Source organism: Odocoileus virginianus, chromosome 9, assembly GCF_023699985.2.
Source record: "Odocoileus virginianus isolate 20LAN1187 ecotype Illinois chromosome 9, Ovbor_1.2, whole genome shotgun sequence".
Lineage (NCBI taxonomy): Eukaryota > Metazoa > Chordata > Mammalia > Artiodactyla > Cervidae > Odocoileus > Odocoileus virginianus.
The window spans coordinates 19,888,765-19,913,364 of NC_069682.1; the positions used below are offsets into that span (position 1 = coordinate 19,888,765).

Here is a 24,600-nt window from a genome sequence, read left to right on the forward strand (position 1 = left end):
AAAGTTCCCCTTTAAAAACTCCTGCCCCTGATAGCAGGGGATAGTTGGTTCTTTGGAACATGAGTCCACCTTCCCCCAGGATTGCTGACCTCCTCAGTAAAGCGATCTTTCCTTTTACTCACCACTTGTCTCTCAATATTGAATCCTTGCATGAATAGCCCCTAAACCTGAGTTCTGTGACACTCTCATTTTGAACCAGTGGATGTTTCAATTCCTTGCTTGTTAGTCAGAATTTTTACAAATTTGGTCAAATTTTGTTAAAAATTATTGCAACATAAACCCCATTAGCCAAATTCAATTTCTTCATTGCATTCCCCTATACTACTTTTCCACTGGGATTCATTCTTTTTATATCAAATATTGAAGCAAATAAATTATTCACTAATGAATAGCTTTGCCCAAATCAGATTTTATCTGTAACTTTTTTCTTCCATTATATACTTCCTTTTGTGGTCATTATTTCTCTTATATCCAGTTTTCTGGCAGATTTGTCACAGATATACTTGGCAAATAAATTTTATCAACAAAACTTAGATCTTACATTAAATTTTGGTTAATCTTCAATTTCACCTTATACCTTGTACAGTTTAACCTATTCTTAGTTTAAGTCGTTTATTTAAATTAAAATATGCATGATGAAGTAGATAAAAGAAAATTCTTTGTATGTTTTTGCAGGATAAGCATTAGAGCCAAGTTCACAATGGAATAAAAAAATGGAAATAAAAAGATCAAAACAAGACTCTGTTTTGGACTCAAAACAGGGGGACCTAATAGGGGTGCTCTGATGCTCAATAATGTTTGTTGAGCTGAATCTACAGCAGTTGTCTCTTTCATTATTGAGATAATCAAGTTTGGTCAGTGGTTACTTTATAACAGACTGCATTGAATTGAATAGAAAGCCCTCAAAAAGACACAAATCATAGAGACACACAGAACAGAAGGTGATGGGATATTAGAATATATTATCCTGAGCATCTTCATTCTCTACCAACCTGGCTATAGATTTCAGATGCCCTCTTGGCTCGAAGCATATCCGGGACATCCATGCTCATGTGCATTCCTTTGCCTTTAATTTCATTTTCTAAGTCTTTCTTATATTCTTTCTAAAAGAACAGAAAACAATCTTCAGAGCTTTGCATGGCCTTCCATAGCAATGCAGATATTTACATGTTTGAATCTCAATGTCACACATGTGGAAACACCATTTATATCTCTTCTGTATACAATTTGATGTGTTTGTTTTAAACTTTGTTTCCCATTAGTTTCTTACCTGGCTGGCCATTTCAGATGCTTTCTTGGCTCTCTGGATATCAAGAGTGTCTGTGCTCACCTGCATGCCTTTCCCTCTAATTTCAGTCTCCAGATCTCTTTTATAATCTTTCTGCAGAAAATAAAACCTGAAATTAGGGCCTTATAATAATTTGAAACTCTGCATTGAAAAACTTGATGTCATTTTTTATGTCAAGATCATGGCTTTTAGAAATAAACTGGACCTAAATTCACTTCTTTTTTTCTAGGAAATGACAAAGACTTAATTTGTTGCAGAACACAACTTGGAGTGACCACAGGACTCAGGCAACTTTTTTCTACTAACCTGACTTAAGAAAGAAAACAGAGGGAGGTGAAGGAAAATATTTTATATTTCAATAAATTGATAAAATATTTGTTAGTATATAATACAATGAATATCAATAAAATGTGAGTGTAAAAATGTCACATCTCATAAGTTTTCATTTCTCTTGAGTATATAACCTAGAAGTGAAATTGCTGGGTCATATGGTAACTCTGTTTAGCCTTTTGAGGATCTGCCAAACTGTTTTCCAAAGTGAGTATTCCGTCTTAAAATCCTAGCAACAATACATAAGAAGGATTCCAACTTCTCTACAACTTCACTAACACTTGTTATAATCTATGTTTTTTTTATCCTAGCCTTTTAGTGGGTGTGAAGTAATACATCTCTATAGCTTTCTTTTGTATTTCACTGATGGTAATGATGCTGAGCATCCTTTCATGTGCTTTGGTATGGCCATTGGTATATTCTTTTCATCTTTACTGGCAGAAGCCCCAATTCATATTAAATAGACTATACTAAAGTATAATTACATCTCTTATGGAAAATAATATATATGTAACTTTATAATACATGTGTTACATCGCTATTGACAAAATGTTATACTATGAAAACATTTAATTAAATATGTATTGATTTTTAAAATTTGTTGTATCTCATTCTGTAGTGAATAATTGCTGGTTGCCTCCTGTAATCTCACTCCTGTTTTTCCTTCATTAGCTGCTTGATTTGTCACTGGGCAACTCAATGCTTCCTGTTCTAAGCCCTCCAACTTGGCTGAGACTGGCCCCAGTGCAGGACCCCAATGGGCTAAAGAAAATCGTTATACCCTACCCCTGGCCCTTCACGATTGGTACATTTAAGGAAGGGAACATTTCTCTTTCCACACAATATATCAAGAGACTTTTCTTTCCTTCTGGACATGAATGGAGAAGTTTGCAGTCCTGGGAGCTGCCCTGAGCCTCTTGCAAATGGGAGAAGAAAGCCTGCCTGAGAAGAGAGAGTCAGAAACTAAAACAGAATCACACTATGTAAGTCCCAGACTAAGCCATGCCCAAGAATTCCTCTACTGGTGGGTTACAAAAACAATAAAAATTATCTGCTTTTTTGAGCTGGGTTATCTGTTACCTATAAAATGTCACGATTACACACACACAACTGTCTTAAGATACTCCTGTCACATTTTAAAGTTACTGATTATTCTTATTCCTATAATTGAGCATTTTTCTGTATGTATGTTATTCTTCAATGAAAATTACATTAAAAGGCAACTACTGACTATATCCTATTAAATTTCTTCAAAAACAATTATTTCCTATTATGCTGACATACTCAAGATTTGTAATTCCATGCTATAAAGTAAATTTTGCTTTGCTTATTTGTGATGTTGTAAATTTAGAGAAGTCATAAACAAAAATTTCAATCCAGAGAAATGCTATTTACTATCTACCCGTAAGTCTGCTACCCATAAATCTGCCTATTTTCACTGATTTACAGTCTCAGTTTCACTTTCTTCAACTGAAATAATAATAAAGTTAAACATTCAAGTAAAAATGTTTGACTTTCAAACTAATAATATTAAATTATCACTACGCCTGTAAAAAGCTCTGTTTTTAGCTAAGGCTCAAAAGCAAAACACTTCATTTCAAAGACAATATATGTAGAAACTGAGGTATTGATCGTAGATTACCACCAAAATTCCATGGTAGAAATATGTCATTTAATATTTCCAATATGAATTTTGAAATCTAAAGGCATTCAAAAGCACATAAATAGGCTAAATGGACTCTAGTCACATCAGCTAATATTGATGCGTAATAAAATATCTTACAACTTAGAAAAACTTAAAAGAAAAACATGATGACATCTATGTTCCAAGAGCCTGAGTCAGATTTGTTAATGAAAATCACATGGTCAAGCCCACTGGTACCAGGAAAGTTGAACTGTGAGAGGTCATCTGTGTAACAATATAGCACATTCACTTTACTTGAAAAAACAAACGTTGAACTATAGCAAAGTCCTGAAGTCTGGTTGAAAAGGACTTGAGAACCTGTCATTGGAGCAAAATGCAACATAGCTATAATTACATGCAAATGAGACTCTGGATGACAAAGACACAGCATCACCAGAATTGGCCTGGGCCACAGTACAGCTGACTCTTCAAGGCCTGTTTTTCCTGTGGGTTCTCAATAACCAAAATGCACCATTTTCCTAGTGAGTCTGAGTCTTGAAAAACATGGGTTTGAACTGTGCGGCTTCACTTGTATGGTTATATTTTTCAATAGTAACTACCACAGCACTACATGGTCTGTAGTTGTTTCAACCTGTGGGTGTGGAGAAACCATGGATATACCGAGCAGACCATAAATTATACAGGAATTAATGTCCTGTGTTGTTCAAGTGTCAACTAAATACAGTCCCGAGGTATACAGAGACATCTCAATCAGTCTATCTCTGAATAAACTAATGTATTACCATTCTAAGGAAACATGCAACACTCCAACTTGTCATAAAAGGAATATGTCATAGAAGATTCTTAGGTAAAAGTGTGAAATGCAAAATTTCTGTTCTTTCTACATTACTTTCTCCAGAGAAAGTACACTTTCTTTTGGCTTCAAGTTCAGTCCCATGGGGATAGTTTTGAAGACTCTTCTCCAGCTCCAAATTCCCCATCCCGCCCCCATAGTCCAATCCAGGACCTTGAAAGAACACTGGATATTGCACTCTCTTCATAATAACAAAAATAACAGAAAATATAAGTAGTGATTTGATAGTTGCTAGATAGTCAGTTACTCAGAAGCCCAAGGAGGCCACCATAAGGAAGTACTAATAAATCCAATAAAGGAAGGACAAGAAAGAGCCAGCCATGCAAAGACAAGGGGAAGGACTTTCAGGAAGAAACAGAGCTATACAGAGATGGTAAAACCTGTGGAGGTGCAGCCAGCCTGGAGCCTTTAAGGCTAGAATACAATGAGCAAGGGAAGAAGGGAACAGGGGTTTGAGAATGAGCGGGAGGGGGAGTATGGCCCCACACCAGAGCAAGGAGTACGGTGCCCATACTGCAATGACTGGAAACCACTGGAGGGTTTTCAGTGGGAGAAATCAGAACACTTAACTCTTCAAGGATTGTTCTGGCTTCTGGGTTGAGAATGAGGTCAACGTTGGAAGCAGAATCTTGTTTAGGAAGCTACTGCAATGATCCAGGAGATAGAGATGGTGGCTTGGACAAAAGTGGGGAGAGGTAGATGGACCTAGGAAATCATTATAGTTGTGGAGTCAATAAAACTTGCTGACAAGAGGAATCAAAGTAACTTCTGGGATTTCACTGATAACACTTGCAAAGGTATGGGTGAAAGAAGGAAGCAGATCCAAGGGAAAAAATGAGTATTTTCAGTATGTTATGTAAAGTCCCTATTATAATATATTTAAGTGCCTTTGACATGTGGTAATGCCTATAGGACATTAAAGGCAAATGGTTGCATATTTATATCCATGTTACACAATTTTTCTGTAACAATGAGGTAGAATTACATGAAGTAACATGGAAAAGAAGATATTAAGAAGAGGTGGCAAGAATACACAGAAGAACTATACCAAAAAAATCTTCACAACCCAGATAATCACAACAGTGTGATCACTCACCTAGAGCCAGACATCTGGGAATGCAAAGTCAAGGGGGCCTTAGGAAGTATCACTACGGAAAAAGCTAGTGGAGGTGATGGAATTCCAGGTGAACTATTTCAAATCCTGAAAGATGATGCTGTGAAAGTGCTGCACTCAATATGCCAGCAAATTTGGAAAACTCAGCAGTGGCCACAGGACTGCAAAAGGTCAGTTTTCATCCCAATCCCTAAGAAAGACAATCCCAAAGAATGCTCAAACTACTGCACAATTGCACTCATCTCACATGCTAGTGAAGTAATGCTCAAAATTCTCCAAGCCAGGCTTAAACAGTATATGAACCATGAACTTCCAGATGCTCAAGCTGGATTTAGAAAAGGCAGAGGAACCAGAGATCAAATTGCTAACATCCGCTGGATCACTGAAAAAGCAAGAGAGTTCCAGAAAAACATCTATTTCTGCTTTATTGACTATGCCAAAGCCTTTTACTGTGTGGATCACAACAAACTGTGTGTGGAAAATTCTGAAAGAGACAGGAGTATCAGACCACCTGACCTGCCTCCTGAGAAATCTGTATGCAGGTCAAGAAGCAACAGTGAGAACTAGACATGGAATAACAGACTGGTTCCAAATGGGGGAAAGGAATACGTCAAGGTTGTATATTGTCACCCTGCTTATTTAACTTATATGCAGAGTACATCATGAGAAATGTTGGGCTGGATAAAGCCCAAGCTAGAATCAAGATTGCCGGGAGAAATATAAAAAACCTCAGATATGCAGATGATACCACCCTTATGGCAGAAAGTGAACAAGAACTAAAGAGCTTCTTGGTGAAAGTGAAAGAGGAGAGTGAAAAAGTTGTCTTAAAACTCAACATTCAGAAAACTAAGGTCATGGTATCTGGTCCCATTACTTCATGGGAAATAGATGGGGAAACAGTGGAAACAGTGAGAGACTTTATTTTGGGGGGCTCCAAAATCACTGCAGATGGTGACTGCAGCCATGAAATTAAAAGACACTTGCTCCTTGGAAGAAAAGTTATGACCAACCTAGACAGTATATTAAAAAGCAGAGACATTACTTTGCCAACAAAGGTCCATCTAGTCAAAGTTATGGTGTTTCCAGTGGTCATGTATGGATGTGAGAGTTGGACTGTAAAGAAAACTGAGCACTGAAGAATTGATGCTTCTGAACTGTGGTGTTGGAGAAGACTCTTGAGAGTCCCTTGGACTGTAAGGAGATCCAGCCAGTCCATCCTAAAGGAAATCAGTCCTGAATATTCTTTGCAAGGGCTGATGTTGAAGCTGAAACTCCAATACTTTGGCCACCTGATGCAAAGAACTGACTCATTGGAAAAGACCCTGATGCTGGGAAAGATTAAAGGCCTGAGGAGAAGGGGACGACAGAGGATGAAATGGTTAGATGGTATCACCGACTAAACGGACAAAAGTTTGAGTAAACTCTGGGAGTTGGTGATGGACAGGGAGGCCTGGCATGCTGCAGTCCATGGGTTCACAAAGAGTCGGACACGACTTAATGACTGATCTGAACTGAACTGAATTGAACATGGAAAAGGGTCCATAATATTCAGTGAGAAAAGCAAGCCCAAAGTACATCGTATTTATTTAAGGTTTTTTTCAGTTCCTTGTGCACAAATGTTTAGTTATCTATATACACAGAAAAATAGATCTGGAAGGCTCTACAGAAAATTCCTAACAATGGCTATCTCTCAGGAGGATGACAGAATTAGGGGTAGAATTAGGGGCAGAAGGTTTTCAAGTCTCTGCTCAGCATGCATCCTCCCACCCACTCCCATCATTTCTAAATGGAACCTCTTTCGGTCAAGAATTCTAGGCCATCCCTAGTTTCTGTATCTGAAGCAAAGTTATCACCATCCCATTCCCCTGGCCAGTATCTAACCCTGGGGATGGAAGCAGATCTCAGCACAGCAGTAACTCCCCTGGTAGTTATTCAGCTACTTCTCAGCCTCCAGATTCCCTGAGTGGGAGTCAGTCCTAAGCTAGCTCTGCCGAAATGCAAATGTCACATCATAGCTCTCAGAGTAGTGCTACTGGAGCCTCAACCCCAGCCAGCCTTGAGGTATGGGAGCTGCACCCCAACTTTCATTTTACACGTGTTTCTTTTAAATCATCTCTTCCCAAACACTCTCTGCTCCAGTGGCCCTTCTATATTTTCAAAATTTCTGGGGGAGTTCAAGAGATGTAGAACTGATTCTGGGCTATTTCATTTGAAAAATACATGTAAGATCTGACTCCTACAACTTTGTTATTTTATATCTATCATATCATAGCATCTAAGACAAAACTTCAATATCCTGTCGTTCATGTATTACATGAAGAAGAAATGGTTTTAGATGAATGAACTTCAACACAAAATGCTGATTCTACAGAAACTTCAGACATACTGTTGAGGTCAACAGAGCATATATTGAGAACACGTAACCAAACAAACAAAAATAGCATCATTGTCATGTTACAATCTCTATGTGTGATTTTCAAGTTCTGCTCACATAGCTGGAAATGAAATGTGCCAAGTAGCACATGATCCATCCTCAAAAAAAAAAAATGGTATGAAGATATTAATCATAGAGTAAAATTAACATGAATCTTGCATTATGGGATAAAGTTTAAAAGTGTATCCGTGTTTGTGTCTGTGTGTTCTATTAAAATGCCCTTCTCCAAGTTTTCTTCGACATACTTAAAGTTAATGAGCAAAGCAGAAACTGTGAATTTTTCCAGTAAGCATGATGATTGTGAATGGTTTCCATTTCAAACTGTTAAACTAGTCACAGAAAGCTTTGAAAAAGTCCATGTATTAATCAGTTTGTTATTATGATTTGTTAAGTTCCAAAGCAGGAGCCTCCAGATCTACGTCACTCGCTCTCAATACTCACCTCACTCGCTATCTCGGAAGCTCTTTTGGCATGCTGAATTCCAAGGGTGTCAGTGCCAACTAGCATTCCCTTCCCTTTAATTTCTGATTCCAGGTCTTTCTTGTATTCTTTCTATAAAAAAGCAACATTTCGCAATACTCAGACACTGAGGGAACAAAGACATATCTGTATTCAATGATGCCAAAAATAGCTAAACATGTCTTTTTTTTTTAAAGAAGAAAACAGAGCTTACTTTGTACTATGCATGATCACCTAGATCTAAATTTTCTGAACTGCTTAGAACTATATTCACTATCCTCACTGAAGAAGAGTATATACACCCTCAAGATTTTAGCTATATAAAGGCAATTGCCAGGTGACAATCTTCACTGACAACTGTCTTGGGGTCAGAAGGATCGGAAGGCAAGTTTAATTAAGTGGATTTTTTAGAAAGAAGACTGTGTGGTCAGAGCACTCGTGGCCACGTGAGTGATACTGGGACTGTTTCTTCACATTTCTGGTTTACTCATCTGCAAAATGAGGATTATAGTTCCTCTGTGCAGGATCACTGTGAGGATCGCTGAGACTGCAAGTAGCCTACTGCCCAGAATAGAGTGGGTTTTCTGTAACTGATAGCTTTTTTCCAGTTTTTTACTCCTATATCCACATGCTAAGGCCTGTGGATATATATATTGGTGCTCCTGCCACTGTCTTGCCATCAACTCTCTTTGGATGAACTCTGCCACTGAGAGCTTGAAAAACATTTCCCAAGTATTACTGATAAGTAACTTACAAAATTGAACTCTGAATGTCACTAGATATATCACACACAACAGAAAAAAATTATAGAAAATTACTGCTATAGATAAGTGTGGTGACAATGTTAGTCCAAGACATCATGGTGGACAGTGTTGTTTCTGCCTTTTCTGGCAAAAAGTTCCACAATTTTCCCTTAAGGAATTACCTCTAATCTCTCTTAATCCATCAACTCTGGGTGGGTTGTTCTGGGGTGAGTGTGATTTTTCCTACATATATTTTCAATTCCACTAAAATGCTTTTAATATTTCTTTTAATTTATGTAAAAAACATAAGCCAAAGATGAATATAAATCTTTAAAAAATACATATCAATTTAGGACACTTTATACTTAAAACACCATTAAGATACTAGAAAGTGAGCTGAACAATGGTAACCCTGAGAACCATACTAGATCATCAGCACATGACTTTCCTCTGACTCCAGAGAGAATGACTGGGTTGAGTCTGGGCGCAAGACAGAAGGTGGTTCATTAAGACTCAATCCTTAGACCTTAATCATATTGTAAGCAAACAGAGATGAGTTACTCTGTCATGAAGAGGGGGCTTCCCTGGTAGCTCAGTTGGTAAAATATCTGCCTGCAGGAGACCCCGATTCAACTCCTGGGTCGGGAAGATCCACTGCAGAAGGGGTAGGCTACCCACTCCAGTATTCTTGGGCTTTCTTGTGGCTCAGCTGGTAAAGAATTCACCTGCAATGTGGGGGACCTGGGTTCGATCTCTGGGTTGGGAAGATCCCCTGGAGAAGGGAAAGGCTACCCACTCCAGTATTCTGGCCTGAAGAATTCCACAGACTACATAGTCCATGGGGTCACAAAGCGTCACACATGACTGTCATGAAGAGGTGCCATCACATAGAAACAGCCTCTCAAGAGCAAAGCAAGAGTGAAGATAACAGAAGAGACAGATGAAGGAAAAGGGACAGTATTCAAATTCCAACCTGAAAGTAATCCTCAGATTTCTCTGTTCTTAAACCAAAACAGTTTCTTAATCAGGTTTGACTTGAGTTTCTATCATGTGCAACCTGACTAATACAGTCACACCAACATCATCATTGTGATCATCATTATCATTACCATGGTTTATTGACATATGTGGGTAAAGTCTTAAATTTCTTCACTGTTAAAGTCAGCTAGACTCTCCTCAAAGACAGTGTCATTATTTGCTAACAAAGTAATGAGATAACACAAGGATTAAAGAACTTACAGCACTTCAGAGGCGCTTCATTCTTAAAAAATTTCATGTAAAGTGAGTAATGGCCATTTTCATTTTATAGAGGTTTAAGTGGACTCAGTAGTTAGCCAAGAACTGGGACAGCCAGTGAGCATGTGAACTTTTAAACTGTAATTACTACCAGACTACCTTCCTAATCTGCCTTTCACTAGTTTAAAAGATGACATTAAATCTTCTTCAATTATTTTGGTTAAGTATATAGAATTTTTTCTGAAATAAGGAAATGTTCATTTTTCTCATACCACATAGACAGGAGATGGTGAGCATCCTTTTTTTAAAAAATTCATTGGTTGCAAAAAGATTACTAGACATAATGCTTATTACCACCTTACACATAAAAGCTGCAGAACATTTATATACAGTTAACACAGACAACAAGAGGGTTAATTCCTATTACTTATCGTCAGCCCTCCACGAGAGGTTCCTCCACATCCGAGGATCCTCAGCATTCACAGATTCAACCAATCATGGACTGTGGAGGATTGCAGAATTTACAATTGAAAAGTATGTATAAGTGGACCTGCACAGTTTAAGTCCATTTTGTCCAAAGGTCAACTGTATAATCTCTGAGAAAGACTTACAGACAAGGAAATCAGCTGAAAATTCATATATTCTCAATCGTTAAATAAATGAACTCACCTCACTAGTCATTTCAGAAGCTCGTTTTGCTCTTTGAATATCAAGTACTTCGGAATTAAGCTCCATTCCTTTCCCTTTTATTTCATTTTCCAAATCCTTTTTATATTCTTTCTATGAAACAAGAATATTACTGTTTGAAATTTACTGGGAAACTCTTTAATTTATATACTGTTTTATATGTGTTTCCAGAGACCACAGAAAGAAAATATTTCTAGAAAGGAATGAACCAGATTTCCAAGCATTCATGCTCTTTATTTCCTACAGATACTTCATTTTCTCTTTTAGTCATGGTTGTGTGGTTTCCAATTCTATCAATCTTTTTTCTTTTATCCTATCTTCCCACATGTTTTGGCATCATATTGGAGCCATATTTTTAAAAGATATCTTCCCTTTCTTAAAATTTATTTATTTTTTTATTGAAGGATAATTGCTTTACAGAATTTTGCTGTTTTCTGTCCAACCTCAACATGAATCAGCCAAAGGTATACATATACCACCTCTTTTGAATCTCCCCCCCCATCTCCCCTTCCCTCCCACCCCTCTTCCCTTTAAATGGTAAGGAAGGTCTTAAGAATGCATGCTTCTTACTAATTACTTGAAGTATTTCTTTGAAAGCTGTCTATAAAATATGATTCATTAAAAGAACATAATTGGAAAAGAGCGAAAAATTACAAAAATCAAAAGGACTAATTTAGCCAATTTTTTGTTTCCATTTTATTCAACGATATGTAAAACCAAATAATTTCCTACAAATTGATAATATATAGTCTGAATTTCACCCATTTTAACATAATATTTTAAGTAGATCCAAATGTCTTTAATCTGTACATATAATATGGTTTTTTTGGTTTGTGCTAATGAATTTGTCTTCTTACTAATTGAATTATGAAAACAATGTATATCTTAATCCAATTCAGTTAAGTTGCCTTTATGACTAACTTGTCAGATGAAAGATGAGACTTCCTTTAAGGATAAGAAATCATATTCTAGTTAATTCTAGGGTTCATTTGATGTTATTTTCTCTTTGTCCAGTTTAATTAAATTAGCTGGTCCTCTGCTTAACTAATAGCCTACAAGACATTGTAATGACCTGCATGTAATTTTGGAAAGAGCTCTGGAGTCAAATGACCTGGATTCTTTCACTTGTTGGTCTTGTGACCTTCAAGAGGACTTTAAGTAACTGAGCCTTGATTTTCACAGGGACAAAATGAAAATAAAAATACTTGCTATACCAGTATCAAGGACAACTGAGGGAATCAAATTAAATATAAAAAGATACATTACATGACAACAGCAATGCAAAAACCATAAAGAATGCAAAGACAATTTGAAGCTAAATGCTTACACATTTAAAACGAAGTCACAATTTCATTAAGTCATGAGTCTCTTTTTAAAATTAGATATCAGTATCACTAACTTAATTAAAAGATTTTTAATCATAGTCTCTGGGCTTTTTTCTTATACTGATGCATACATTCTGAATCAATAAGTCTAAAATAAGATTCATTCACAAGGAAAAACAAAAGAAAATGGCAATGGTATGTATATTAAAGTCATTTACAATTCTCAAAATAGATCTCACATTTTCATTTGTATGTAAATAATAAAAAGACTCTCTTTTTAAAAATTCATGTAAATAGTGCATATTATTTAAATAGAAGACAATAATAGCAGGAAGTTGTCACGTGATCACCCTTTAACTTCAAAAAATTTTATAGGAACTAGAAGTGAGAAGAGATAGGGTAGCAAGAATTCTCTTCCATGATATGCCTACTTCAGCCCAGCATACATTGCAACAGTGAATTACATTAAATTTCTATGAGTAGCTAAATGCTAAAGCCAGCTGGTGTTTCGTCATTAAAGAAGATCATGATGATTAATATCTATGCAGGTAATTATACTCTGTTCCACTGGTTTAAGACAGGGATAGTTTCTTCTTTCAGGGAGAGTTTCTTCCACTCAAAATTTAGGAAAAAATGGAGTTCTCTGATGCTTTCTCTTAATGTAAAGAGAAACTATTGTCTACGGCCATACCACCCTGAACGCACGCGATCTCGTCTGATCTCGAAAGCTAAGCAGGGTCGGGCCTGGTTAGTACTTGGATGGGAGAAATTATTTAAACAAAGAACTGAAAGAGTTCCAAGTTACTTAGAAACTATTAAAAAAAAAAAGCAGAAACAAAAAAAAACTTTTAAACTGTGAACATGATATTTTTAATTGTTAGATTTGAGGGCCTTAATGTTCAACAAATTTAATAACATTGTGAGCCAAAATGTACCACTAAGTTTAGGGGTTGGGGGGAAATGCTGCTGAGTATAAAATGAAAAATGGAAATGAATTCTTATGCTGTATGTGCTAAATATATTATTTTTTCCCTACTTAGAACACAAGCCACTTATGAATGTACCATTTATCCAGACCTTCACACATCACCTCATTTCTGATATCACATGTCATAAGAACGCTGCAGAGAAGTTACAGAAAAAGCTGGTTCTAATATGTAGTTTATAATAACTAAATTTGAGAGAATCCAGCTAACCTCATCCACACTAAAAATATTTTTTTAAAAAACTAACTGCTGTAAAGCTATAAAACTACTTGTAGGGCCTCTAAGCTACAAGCCAAACATAAAATCAAAGTATTTTTCAAGTTTTTCAAGGAAATCTGGGTAATTTCGTCCTTCAACATTAAATGGAAATATTAACACTTTCCTGTTTTTAATGAAAACATAAAACTGTATTAGTGAAGGTCAATGTGAATGAAAGAGTAATGGATGAATAACACTGAATTCGAGAATTAATAGAGAATTGATTAGTGCATATTTTCTGGGTTATTTCTTTAAATTTTTTCTGCAGAACTACAGAGTAAATAGTAGGACCATACCTCCTTCAGAAGGTTGGTGATGTACTTTACATGTAAAAACTCTGGAGTCTTGTCTAAATCCATTGATGACCTTCCTTTAATGTCCTTCTCAAAATCCTCTCTGTAAACTTTCTGTAAAGTAAGACCACATAATTTTAAATTTAGAAAATACCAGTGACTGTTGAAAAGATAACAGAACAAGTGTTCCTGGAACAAAATCGATGTTTTTCTTATATAATTCTATCACCTCTGAGTCTTTCCACTAACAACCTTAACATAATATCTCAAATCATATGCTACCATCATTCCTAATACAGAAAGGCAACATTAGGATATATTATTCATGCATTTACATTCCAGGATTTCTTGGTGAGAAGAAAGTAAGTGAACTTGTATGGGAAAAAAATCAAGGAACCGTGAGACCAGAATGGTACAGGCACCCTCAGCGTGGGTGTTCCCGTGACTGAGGAAGAGGTACGGGGAAGTGGAGTCAGCAGGCCCAGGAGAGAATGAGGGTAAGCCCGAGACACCAGTACCACCTCCTTCATGTTGTTGTCAGAAAAGTAACATGATTTTTGAGACCTGTGTCTCTCAGGTAAATTTACCTGACAACTTCATATAGTCTTAAACTTCCAGAGAACCCAAATGGCTCATGAAAGTAGAAACCTTTATCTGGACTGTGGTTCACTGACAGCAAGACAGAGGGAAATCAATTTGAAATCTGGCACTAGCAATGACGGACACGAATGGGCACTAACAGCAACTAGCAGTGAAAGAGAAGAAGGCGATGTGAAGGATATATACAGTACTTTATGTACTGTTCTTAGAATGCAGACAAGGTGCTATGGACTGAATATGTCCCTCCAAAACCCGTATGTTGATCCCCTACCTCCCCACAACAAGAGGACATCAGGAGGTGGGGCCTTCAGGACGTGATGAGGATTAGATGAGGCCGCCATACATGAGAGACTATGAACGGGATTCACGTCCTTCAGAGAGTCACTAACAAGCCTGCTTCCTTCCCCTCCCTGCTCTCCATCATGTGAGGACACAAGAAGGCAGCAGTCTGCAGCCCAGGATTCAGCACGCTGGCGCCCTAACCTCAGACCTCCAGCCTCCTCAACTATGAGAAATAAGTTTCTATTGCTTAAGCTACCCAGTCTGTGGTACTTTGTTAATAACAGACTAGAACAAAAGATATTCCAATGAGTCATCCCATTAAATGTGAGTTTTTATAGGGCTTTTGAATTTTGATCAAGTTTACCTGCTCTGTCAATTCACTTCAAAAGAACTGACTGATTCAGGTTAAACAGTCACTGAACCATTCTTGATCAAATTCCCCTTTATTGGCTCAAGAAAATACAAGATATGAAAAATACAAGTAATTATTTTCTCTCCTCTCCCCTGAAGAAGAAATTAAACAATTCTGAAATTCAACAAGCCACAGTAATCTGCATGCCCTTTGTCTGAGAAGATGTATCATAACATTTCAACAAAGCACATGTGATGTTTAGTAAATTCCTAGGAGGGTTTTGCTGTCTAGAAATTATCATTTCTTGGGAATTTCCTGGAGGTCCAGTGGTTAGGACTCGGTGCTTCCACTGCCAAGGCCAGGGTTCAATTCCTGGTCAGAGAACAAAGATTCCACAAGCCACGCAGTGCAGCCAAATAAAAAGAAGAAATAAATTATCATGTCGCCTTGTTTTGATGTTGTTTTTAAAAACTAGAAAAGATTTGCCCATTGAGCATGCCTGGAGTCTAGCATGTGGTTGTAACCAGCTGATAGTAACTGCCCACTACTTCTGTCCCTTTGAAGTAAAAACTTGGTTGTACCCACAGAAATTTGATGTGTCTGTAGACAAAACCATCTGTGTCTGGTGTCTGATTTCCCTCTGCCCATCCTCACCCCCTCTGCCCTCCCCAAAAAATACAACAGAAGAAATCTCATTGGGATAGACAGGAACCAGTATCAGGTGACTATGTGGATGTGACCTAGCATTATCTTAAGTAGAGAATTAAATGGATAAGTAGAAAAAAAAACTTATAATTGATCTCTTCTCGTGATGCCTTGAAACTTCCTTGAAAGTTTCTGATGTCACTGATTATTAGCCAGAGGTAGGGGGAGAATCAGTTAAATAAATTAACAGGAAAAAGGGAATAATTTATGAATTTTACCCATTAGCACTTATTAGATAAGTAATTTTAGGTAAGACAATTAATTTCAATGGATGCATTATCAGTCTAGGAATATACCTACCTAGCATCATTACCTTGAGAGGATTAAATGAGCCAACATATATAAAACATTCAGCCTGTCACCTAGCACAGAGTAAGTACTTAACAAATGTTAGCTCTATTTTCATTACAAAAAAAAAGGTAAGTAAAGGAACCAGCCCTTCATTTTCCTTTTAGTTTTTATCTGCTCATCATAATTTTACATGGACACAGCCTGAAAGTGTTAATTTTATCATCACAGAATGCAAGAGCTCACCTGGCCTAGTATTCATATTTGCCAAATGGGGAAAGCTGGGAAACTGAGAGCCAGGAAAAAAAAAAATCAATGACCTGGACTAGATGCCTGAGTATATAGTGCAGATCCCTTGGTCTGGCCAGTGCAGTATACTTTCTTCCGGACGCACTAAACCCTCTGAACCACTCTTTCGATGACAAAACATCAAATTTGCTCTAAATAGTTGATAGCAAAACAAAAAGACTCACCTCACTCTGCATCTTCTGAGCCTCCTTTGAAACTTGATATGACGGTGTCTCAACAAATTCAAGCATCGATTTCCCCTTATTTTTCTCATACGCTTCTTTGTACTTCACCTTCATAAAAAAAAAGTATAAATGGCACATAAAGCGCACAAGCCCTTACACAAACAAAGCAAAATAAATGTATGTGCAAAATCGATCACCCTATTTTCTAAAAATCACAATGTTCTGGCCATCTGATCACGAGGTTCCCTGCGGTTAATGATATACAAAGAAAGGAAACAGGCAACATATTAAAGTTTTTAAGGGATATGAGTGGTTTAGAATTAAATAATGTAGTTCTAGGACTTGTATATGTAAACAGATGGGATAGACAGATACATATCACATGTGGAGTTATACATGTAAACACACATGCCATTAATACACACACATGTATAGGTACATATATACATATGTACATAGGTACATAGAGAGAGAGAAGACACAGAGAGGCTGAGACAGAGGAAAAAAGAGACAGAGAGATCACTGTGATAACTTTGATGCCTATCAGTAAATCACGAACAAGAAGAAAACCAGAGCTGTGAGTCTGCCTTTCTGACAAAGGAAGGACAGTGTTCTTCAGGACTGCTGAATTTTCCCACAGACGGTGAGTGAAACACACACAGCGCGTTTATATGACTTCCTTCAGTTTCGCTAAGCACTATTTAATCAGATCATATCATGAATTATTTACTCATTACAACCAATCTTTATCTATTTCAGTTCATAAAATGATCAATATTTTCTACCTCCTAAAAACAAAAACTAGAATTGTATTCCGCAAGCTGCAAGAGTGTTCGGCTTTTTTTTAGCAATACACCTTTTTAAATAAAATTCAGTTTTGATCATGATTCATTTTATTGAGATATGTATTTTCAGTAGAATCCTTATATATAATGAAATTGGTTCTTAAGCTGCATTATAATAAAAATAATTTTAATGGTATGTAAATCCAAAAGAATCTTTTCAAAACAGAACTTTGTAGTAGCAAAACATATAACAAATTTTTAAATTCCTGTTTTTAGGAATATTTTTGTTTTAGAGAGGTATAATAGAACGATCAATGAAAGTGAACTATGAAAGTGAACACAGTGTTAGGGTAAAATTTTGTGGAGAAACAAAATAAAAATAAAAAGGCAAAGAGAAAAAAAATGTATACTTTTATACCTTAAAGTTGAGCTGGTTTGTATATTTTTTAAATAAATGAAGGTAGGTATCATATCACTATGGAATTTATGTTCCATGGGGTTTATTTAAAAGAGTGATTTAAATTTTATCTTAACAGATGCTGGAAATAATATTTTTTTCAATTACTGAAATTCAGAATTTAAAAAGTTATCAACTTTAATGTATTCAAGGAAAAATATATTTTTAAAAGTTTCTTTCAGAGAGTACACAGAATCTCATAGTTGAAAGAAACATTAAGGCAGAATAGACTGGTAAGATAATTTCCCATTTTTAACACACTTACAACTGAGCTGAAAAATTATAATAAACTTTATGCCTGGAAAATTATACTTTTGCAGCTCAAAATGACCAGTACACTATAAAAGTTTTCAGTATTATGAGATTTGACCATTAGTTAATTAATTAACTCATATCTTGTAAGTTCTAAATTGTGCACAGTAACTATAATATTCTGAAATGCCTGCCTGCCGAAACATGGTTCAAGCATCCCTAACCTAACAAACAGAGCGAGAACAGGGTCTGAGACTTTTCTCACGATGCACGTCCCTCCCAGCAGCTGCACGTTCCCCGTGGAGGCGCCGGCAACGAGCACTGCTGAGTGCAGGCGGGGGAGGCCTCGTACCTGACTCTGGAGCACGGCGTTGCCTTTGTGGTGCAAGTGTTCCGCAGCATCCACGTCAAAATGATACGTGCCTTTGTTTTCCTCGAAAACCTTTCTATATTCTCGCTAAAGAAAGAACACAAAAATAAAGTAAGAATAGAAGGGTCTGTTAAGAGCAACTGATACTTAGGAGGGCACGATGAAAAATGCAAGCGAACGAGAGTTGCAAAGCTGCTAAGTTCCCATCTGCTGTCAGCTGGTCGTGTGGACTGCTGACCCCGAGCTAAAGCGGCAGTGGGAGACAGATCAGCTCTAGGTGGTCCAAGTGAACAGCATCTAAAACACTCAAGAGAAGCAGAGGACTACTGGCTCTAAAGCCAACATAAATAATATCTGCAGCGCTGGGAGGTGACAGCAGAAGAGCCCGTAACTTCTGTGAACAGGCAAAGTGGGCAAAATAAAGGCAATTCATCTTGCCCTTATCCTAGAACAGAAATGTATTTATTAATAACTGCATCTACAAGAAGAGAAGGGAAGAAAAGAAGAACAGATGCAAGGAAATCTGGAGTCTGGAAAGTAAAAAAAAAAAGTTGTATGTAACGGATCATAAGGAAAATGAGAGGGAGAGAAATAATTCAACTGGCTTTCCTAAAAGGAGAAGGTAGGAGGTGGCTGAAAGAGAAACCAAGGAATCTGGGTATGGTTGGTTGAATTTTTAAGGTGAAGAAACTGGATTAAGGCACTTTTTAGACATACGGACAAAAAGGTGAATTTGGAAGAGAAGAGAATGGATAAGAGTGCCAAATTTGGCAAGTGTAGTACTCTAAACCACAGCAGGCAGCAAAAAGACAAACATTGCTTTATGATTTTTACCACTGGAGATTGGACACTTAGTAAGTTTGCCTTATTTGGAAAAGACTGTTAGAGGGAAATGGTAACTCTCAAAGACTTGGGTATCCAGAGACTTAAGCTAAAGTTGGTCGCTTCTTAGACAATGAGGATTTCAATGAAAATGGCAATTTAGTGTAGACGGGAGGGAGAGGTAAGCAGCATTAGAAAGCAAGCAGGAACAAGCTAGGACACTTAGGTCTAAAACATGCTCCAGTAATCCAGAGTGAAACAAGAGGCAGCCTCAGTGCCAAGGATGGGAAGGACGGAAGGTCCGAGTGGCCTACACAGGAAAACTGCTTTCCTTAGGGACACAGCAAGGTCCCCAGAGGCATTTTCAGTCAATTAGGGAACTAAGACATGTATCGCCCAAACTCTAACCAGAATACTTTAAGGGAAAATAGCACCCCCAGGAAGCTCATGAAAATGTTCACATAGTATATCTTGACCAAAGATAACAAGTTCTGAATTTTAGCTTCTCTGCTAATTTTTTTAAAAGATAATTTCAAAGAATAACAATATACTTAGAGATGTTATGATTTGATTAGAAGTAATTTTATAAAATATACTTATAAAATAGATATGAAATGCATGTAACAAGCTAGGATACATTCCATTACTAAGTTAAAATCCAGAACTAATAAAGTCTAGAATTGTATCTGGAATAATGGTTATAGACTGAGAAAAGGTCAAAAAATACTGTCCCTCACTTAATGATCTATTTTAGTTACACAGAATTTCAGAAATTCCTGTTTTTAAACCAAAGAATATCACCCTATTTGAACTAAGATCTGCAAAAGAATGATCAATACTTGCTTTTTCTTATATAATAGTCTCTGTTGCCTCCTAGTGGGAGTAACAGAGTAACACAATATACACTTTTTTAATTTATGCAAAGTTATTAAAAAAAACAAACTGAAAGCTAACAGTGTTCTATTTTCCAAAGAAAAATACCCCCCCCCCAGTTTAATCAGTATGGTTGTACAAACTAATAAGGCACTAATTTTACTCTACACAGTAAAATTTTTCAAATTACGATTTATATCAAAGACATTTAGAGGTCTTTAAAACCCAGCCATTTATAACAAACTGACAACTAATTCTGGTAGAATGCCTGTTTAAGCATTCTCTTACTCAATCTTTTGCTAAAATTAAGTTGCCTTTATAAATCAACAAAATTCTCATTCTCTTTACATTAAAATTTAAAAGAAGGCAATTTTGACATACAATAAATTTGAACCAATGTAATATTGTGCAACTTTAATAAGTAGAGATTTCAGAGTAACACGTTTTTTGACTCAAATTTTCTCTTCATGAAGCAACTGGTCAGTTACAATTTTTCTGTGGAGAAAAACTATGATCTAGAAAAAATGAAGGTTTAAACTTTACAAGTGGTATATAAAACAAGTGTAATATATGAATTTGTTGCGTTTTCTTAAAGAGAAAATATAAACAATTACTATTACTGTTTTCACCACTATTATAAAATAAAGGTCAATATTTTCAAAAAGAAATATGGCCTATGAGTGGCCTACATTTTTCATGGTAATCCAAATTTTTGAATTATAACCAGGACATTTTTGCTGACTTATTTCTACATGAATCCTCACGTCCAAAGGAAATTAACCCAAACAGGGATGAGGAAGAGTCAAGGTCAAGGGCGACTGCAATGATCAAGCTGGATGAGCCAAGACTACCTATGAAGAGAGCAGAGGCTCAGATCTCAGAAATATACTGATTTTTAGAAGCACATCTCTGAGTCGTGGTTAAAATTGTGCAACGGAAGCAGAGTCGCTCAAGAAACAGGAGTGTCTGCACAGAGGAGGATGAGCATTGAAATGGCAGGACAGCAGGAATTAAGTGTCCAGGGACCGAGTCTAATTCTGCACCTGACGGTCTCCCAACCTTCATCCCTGCTCAACAGATGGGAAAGAATAATGGGCTGCTTTGCCTCCAAAGACCAGTGATACTTAATTAATTAATTTCTTCTATGAATATAAATTCACACAGATAACACTTCAAGTGCAAAATAATGAACAGAAGTTTCAACATTTCAAAGCCAAATGCAGGCATTTTTAAACCTGAACTGAAGTTGTTATCTCATTATTTAATGGTCTGGGAAGCAGGTTATAACTACGGAGTTTTCTCATCCATGACTGTGGGCACATCTCCTGAAGAAGACTGTTTTCACTTTTTAACATTCTTTGACGATATACTTTTCCATCAAATCTGTGCCTGATCCAAGACAGATATATAATAAATGCAGATAATTTTTGAGTGAGTCATTATTAAAATAGGCATAGAAATAACTTGAGGTCAAATTAGAGTTCATCATCCTGACATGGGGGCATTCTGAGGTGTAGGAAACAGAGGCACAGGTGAGCAAGGGTCATCAGTAATGAGAGCCAGTGACATCAGGGCTCAGAGGCACTGCGTGTTGGAAACAGCATCTAAGAGCCAAGTTCTGATGCAATGGGCCACTGGGCAGTGGACACAGATATTTAATTAGGACACCCTCCCCTCCTTGTTGTGTTGAAGAAAACACGGAAACCTTCACAAGACTAAAAGTACAGCAGCAGTGCAAACACTCTTGAGATTTACTTTTAGAGAAGACATAATTCAGACTAAGACAACTTTTATGCTACTGAGACCTTCTGAGTACCAGACACTCTGCTCTGGCCTGCATAAAATAAAAGACTGCTGACTTAAGAGCCTGACCTCCAAGTGACTTCAGTCTACTACAAAGAAAGGGGAAGGAGAAAGACAGAAAGGATGCTCACATAAACACTTTGAAGAGTAGCTATTCCACAAGAAAGTTTGTATTCAAAAGATATTAAAGAGCCAGCTTTGTAAAGCAACAGCCTGGGTGGGATTTAAGCAACAGACACTAGTGTCCATGAAGTTAGTTACTGAGTGGGGGGTGAAGGCCAGGCTCGCCTTAGGAAGCAGGTGAGCTCATAAGCACTTCAGACACGTGGGTGCCACGGAGTCACAGGTCTACACTAGCCAACACAGGACCACTTACTCCGCTTAGCATTTTGCTGACTTTCAAAGCGTGGTCTAAGAACAAGTTTGGGAGACCTGAAACTGGATCATGCATATTCTGAATGTCTTTCTTGTACTTCACCTATAAAAATAACATGGAACAAAATGCCATCTAGGAGAAGAAAATACTATGCTTTTGCATTATGGCCATTATTATTTTAAACACAACCAAGTATTATTTAATGGTATTAAATTAAATGAATTCACAAGCAGCCACTAGATGGTGCTCATTTACTACTGAATGAATAAAAGTTATTCCCAGGGACTTGAAAGTATTTTGATAACTCCTTTTATTGTTTATATTCTCAAAAAGGGTGACGTTAACAGAAACAAGTAACTTAAACAGAAACTCTACTTTCAAAAAATAAAGAAAATAGAAGCTTTACTCTTTAGAAATTACCACTGTCTTCCAATTATATTTTGTATCAATTTTAGAACCTTTAGTAGTTTTCATCCTATTGCTATGTATACCTTTTCAATCAATTGCTTTAGAAATATAAAATGTTAATAACAGAAAACATCAAACACTTACCATGAGTCAAACACTTTTCTATTTAAACACTTAATATGTATTAAGCATGCTCCACAATCTTAGCAAGTAAATACTTTAAGTATCCTCATTTTACACAGGAGGAAATTGAAACACAGAAGGACGCAAGTGTAATATTAGGTGGTGGAGCAAGATTCAAATTCAGACAACCGATTCTAAACCTTGAGCTTTCAATGCCAAGCTGGAGGTTCTTTTAAGTATATTCCTGCCATACTTGCTTTATGCTTGTACACACACAAAAATAATCAAATAAGAAAAAATGAATTATTAGAATATTCCCAAAGGTCCTAAAAGACAGAAACACCCATTTCAATTGCTAGTAACAAAATCTGGTTAATGAACACAAATTATGATACCTTCTAAACAGGAACGAAAGTAAAATATACTAAGTCCTCCAGATACAAAAGGAGTTGAAAGGTCTAAATGCTCTAACAAAGGAACAGTTCAACAAAAGTCAAACTTAATATTTAAAAAGGTACTCTATGCATCATTCAACTATTTAATTTTTTCTATGTTCATTTTTATACTCCTCCTAATCCTAATAAAAATTTAAGGTATATTTTCTTGTAAATTGAAACTTTATTTTTAAAGATATGAAATGAAAACAAATCTTATGAAGAGGTATTTCACAGAATTTACATAAGGGATAAGAAAGAAATTGTAAGCTATCTCAAGAACAATTTCTGGAAATTTCCTTGTGATATACTACTATGTTCCAGGTATATTTTACAATATTCACAATTTTATGAGCATAATTACATGGGCTAACTATTGTCATAATCATTAGTTTATGATACCACACACTGTAAAATTCTATAATCTATTTCTACTCTTGATCAGCGATAATACTAACAGTTTTGCCAATAAAACTATTCCTACTTATTAATTAGTAATCAGTAACACTTTTTTTTTTTTTTTTCAGAAAAGCTTCAAGAATATAGGCTTCAGTGTTTTCTAAAATTATTTGGCAATTACATGATCTTGATTAAGAATCACAGCTAGCAGACAGCCAAGTCTATCAAAACAAGAATCAAAACATACTGAAAATAATATACTGCAAATTACCAATCATGAGGCAGAAAGCAACTTACATTGCTCGCCAGGGCAGTGGCCAGCTGACTTTGCCTAAAAGAAGCACTTTCAAGAGGATTGTAAAGATGTTTCTTATCCTTCATTTCACTATCAAATTTTTCTTTGTATTTAATCTGCCATAAAAGAAACAGGAAAAATTACATAGCACATTTACCTTCAAGCTTTCAAAGCAACACGTTTGATTTCTAATTAGATCAAATAAAAGCTACCTTAAAAATGTACAACAGCAGAGTTTAAATACCTGGTATTTCCCCCCATATAAAGCTTAATTAGGCATAAAGGTGTTTTTTTTTAATTAAAAAACACCTCTACTTGAACATGGATCATAAATGCAATTAGGCATGAACTCAAATCCTATTAACAAGAATTATATAGAATCTCAGGGTTTTAAAATGTCAGTTTCCATTTCTGCATTCCTAACATCTATGATCTATTAGAAATCAAGACCACAAATGTCCTAACATCTATCACATTTAGAGAACAGGTCCCAAATATCAGAATTTGAACATTAATTTTCCTAAAAGAATGACTGCAAATGCAAGACAGAGCTCCTACCATGGTTTTTCTCATCATTTCCCCCTTATTAAAAAACTCATTGTTAGGGATTATGTATTCTAAAACATCCTGGGCCTATTTAATGTCATTTATTATTTCTCTGCTTTCACTCCACAGTTGTTTTCAGTGGCAGAACCATCTCCAGCTTTCACTGTGGATTTTTTTTTTTAGCTAGTCTTAAAGCAACCAAATGGCTTCCCTTGTGCCTCAGATGGTAAAGAATCTGCCTGCAATACAGGAGACCTGGGTTCAATCCTTGGAACAGGAAGATCTCCTGGAGAAGAGAATGGCAAC

General features: G+C 36.4%; 1 protein-coding gene across 4 annotated transcripts in view; it reads right to left on the reverse strand.

The window, feature by feature from the left end:
• The window catches only part of NEBL (nebulette), a 365,699-nt gene that overhangs the window by 50,545 nt on the left and 290,554 nt on the right, over positions 1–24,600 (reverse strand). For 2 of the 4 annotated variants that reach the window (XM_070472044.1, XM_070472042.1), the window contains 9 exons: positions 23,751–23,864; positions 22,090–22,191; positions 18,198–18,302; positions 16,352–16,459; positions 13,655–13,765; positions 10,772–10,882; positions 8,106–8,216; positions 1,271–1,381; positions 993–1,103 (listed from right to left, as the gene is read on the reverse strand). The exons of the other annotated variants lie outside the window; for them this stretch is intronic. In XM_070472044.1, coding sequence (XP_070328145.1) covers positions 993–1,103; positions 1,271–1,381; positions 8,106–8,216; positions 10,772–10,882; positions 13,655–13,765; positions 16,352–16,459; positions 18,198–18,302; positions 22,090–22,191; positions 23,751–23,864 — 984 coding nt within the window. The remainder of the gene's footprint in view (positions 1–992; positions 1,104–1,270; positions 1,382–8,105; positions 8,217–10,771; positions 10,883–13,654; positions 13,766–16,351; positions 16,460–18,197; positions 18,303–22,089; positions 22,192–23,750; positions 23,865–24,600) is intronic. 4 annotated transcript variants of the gene reach the window in all.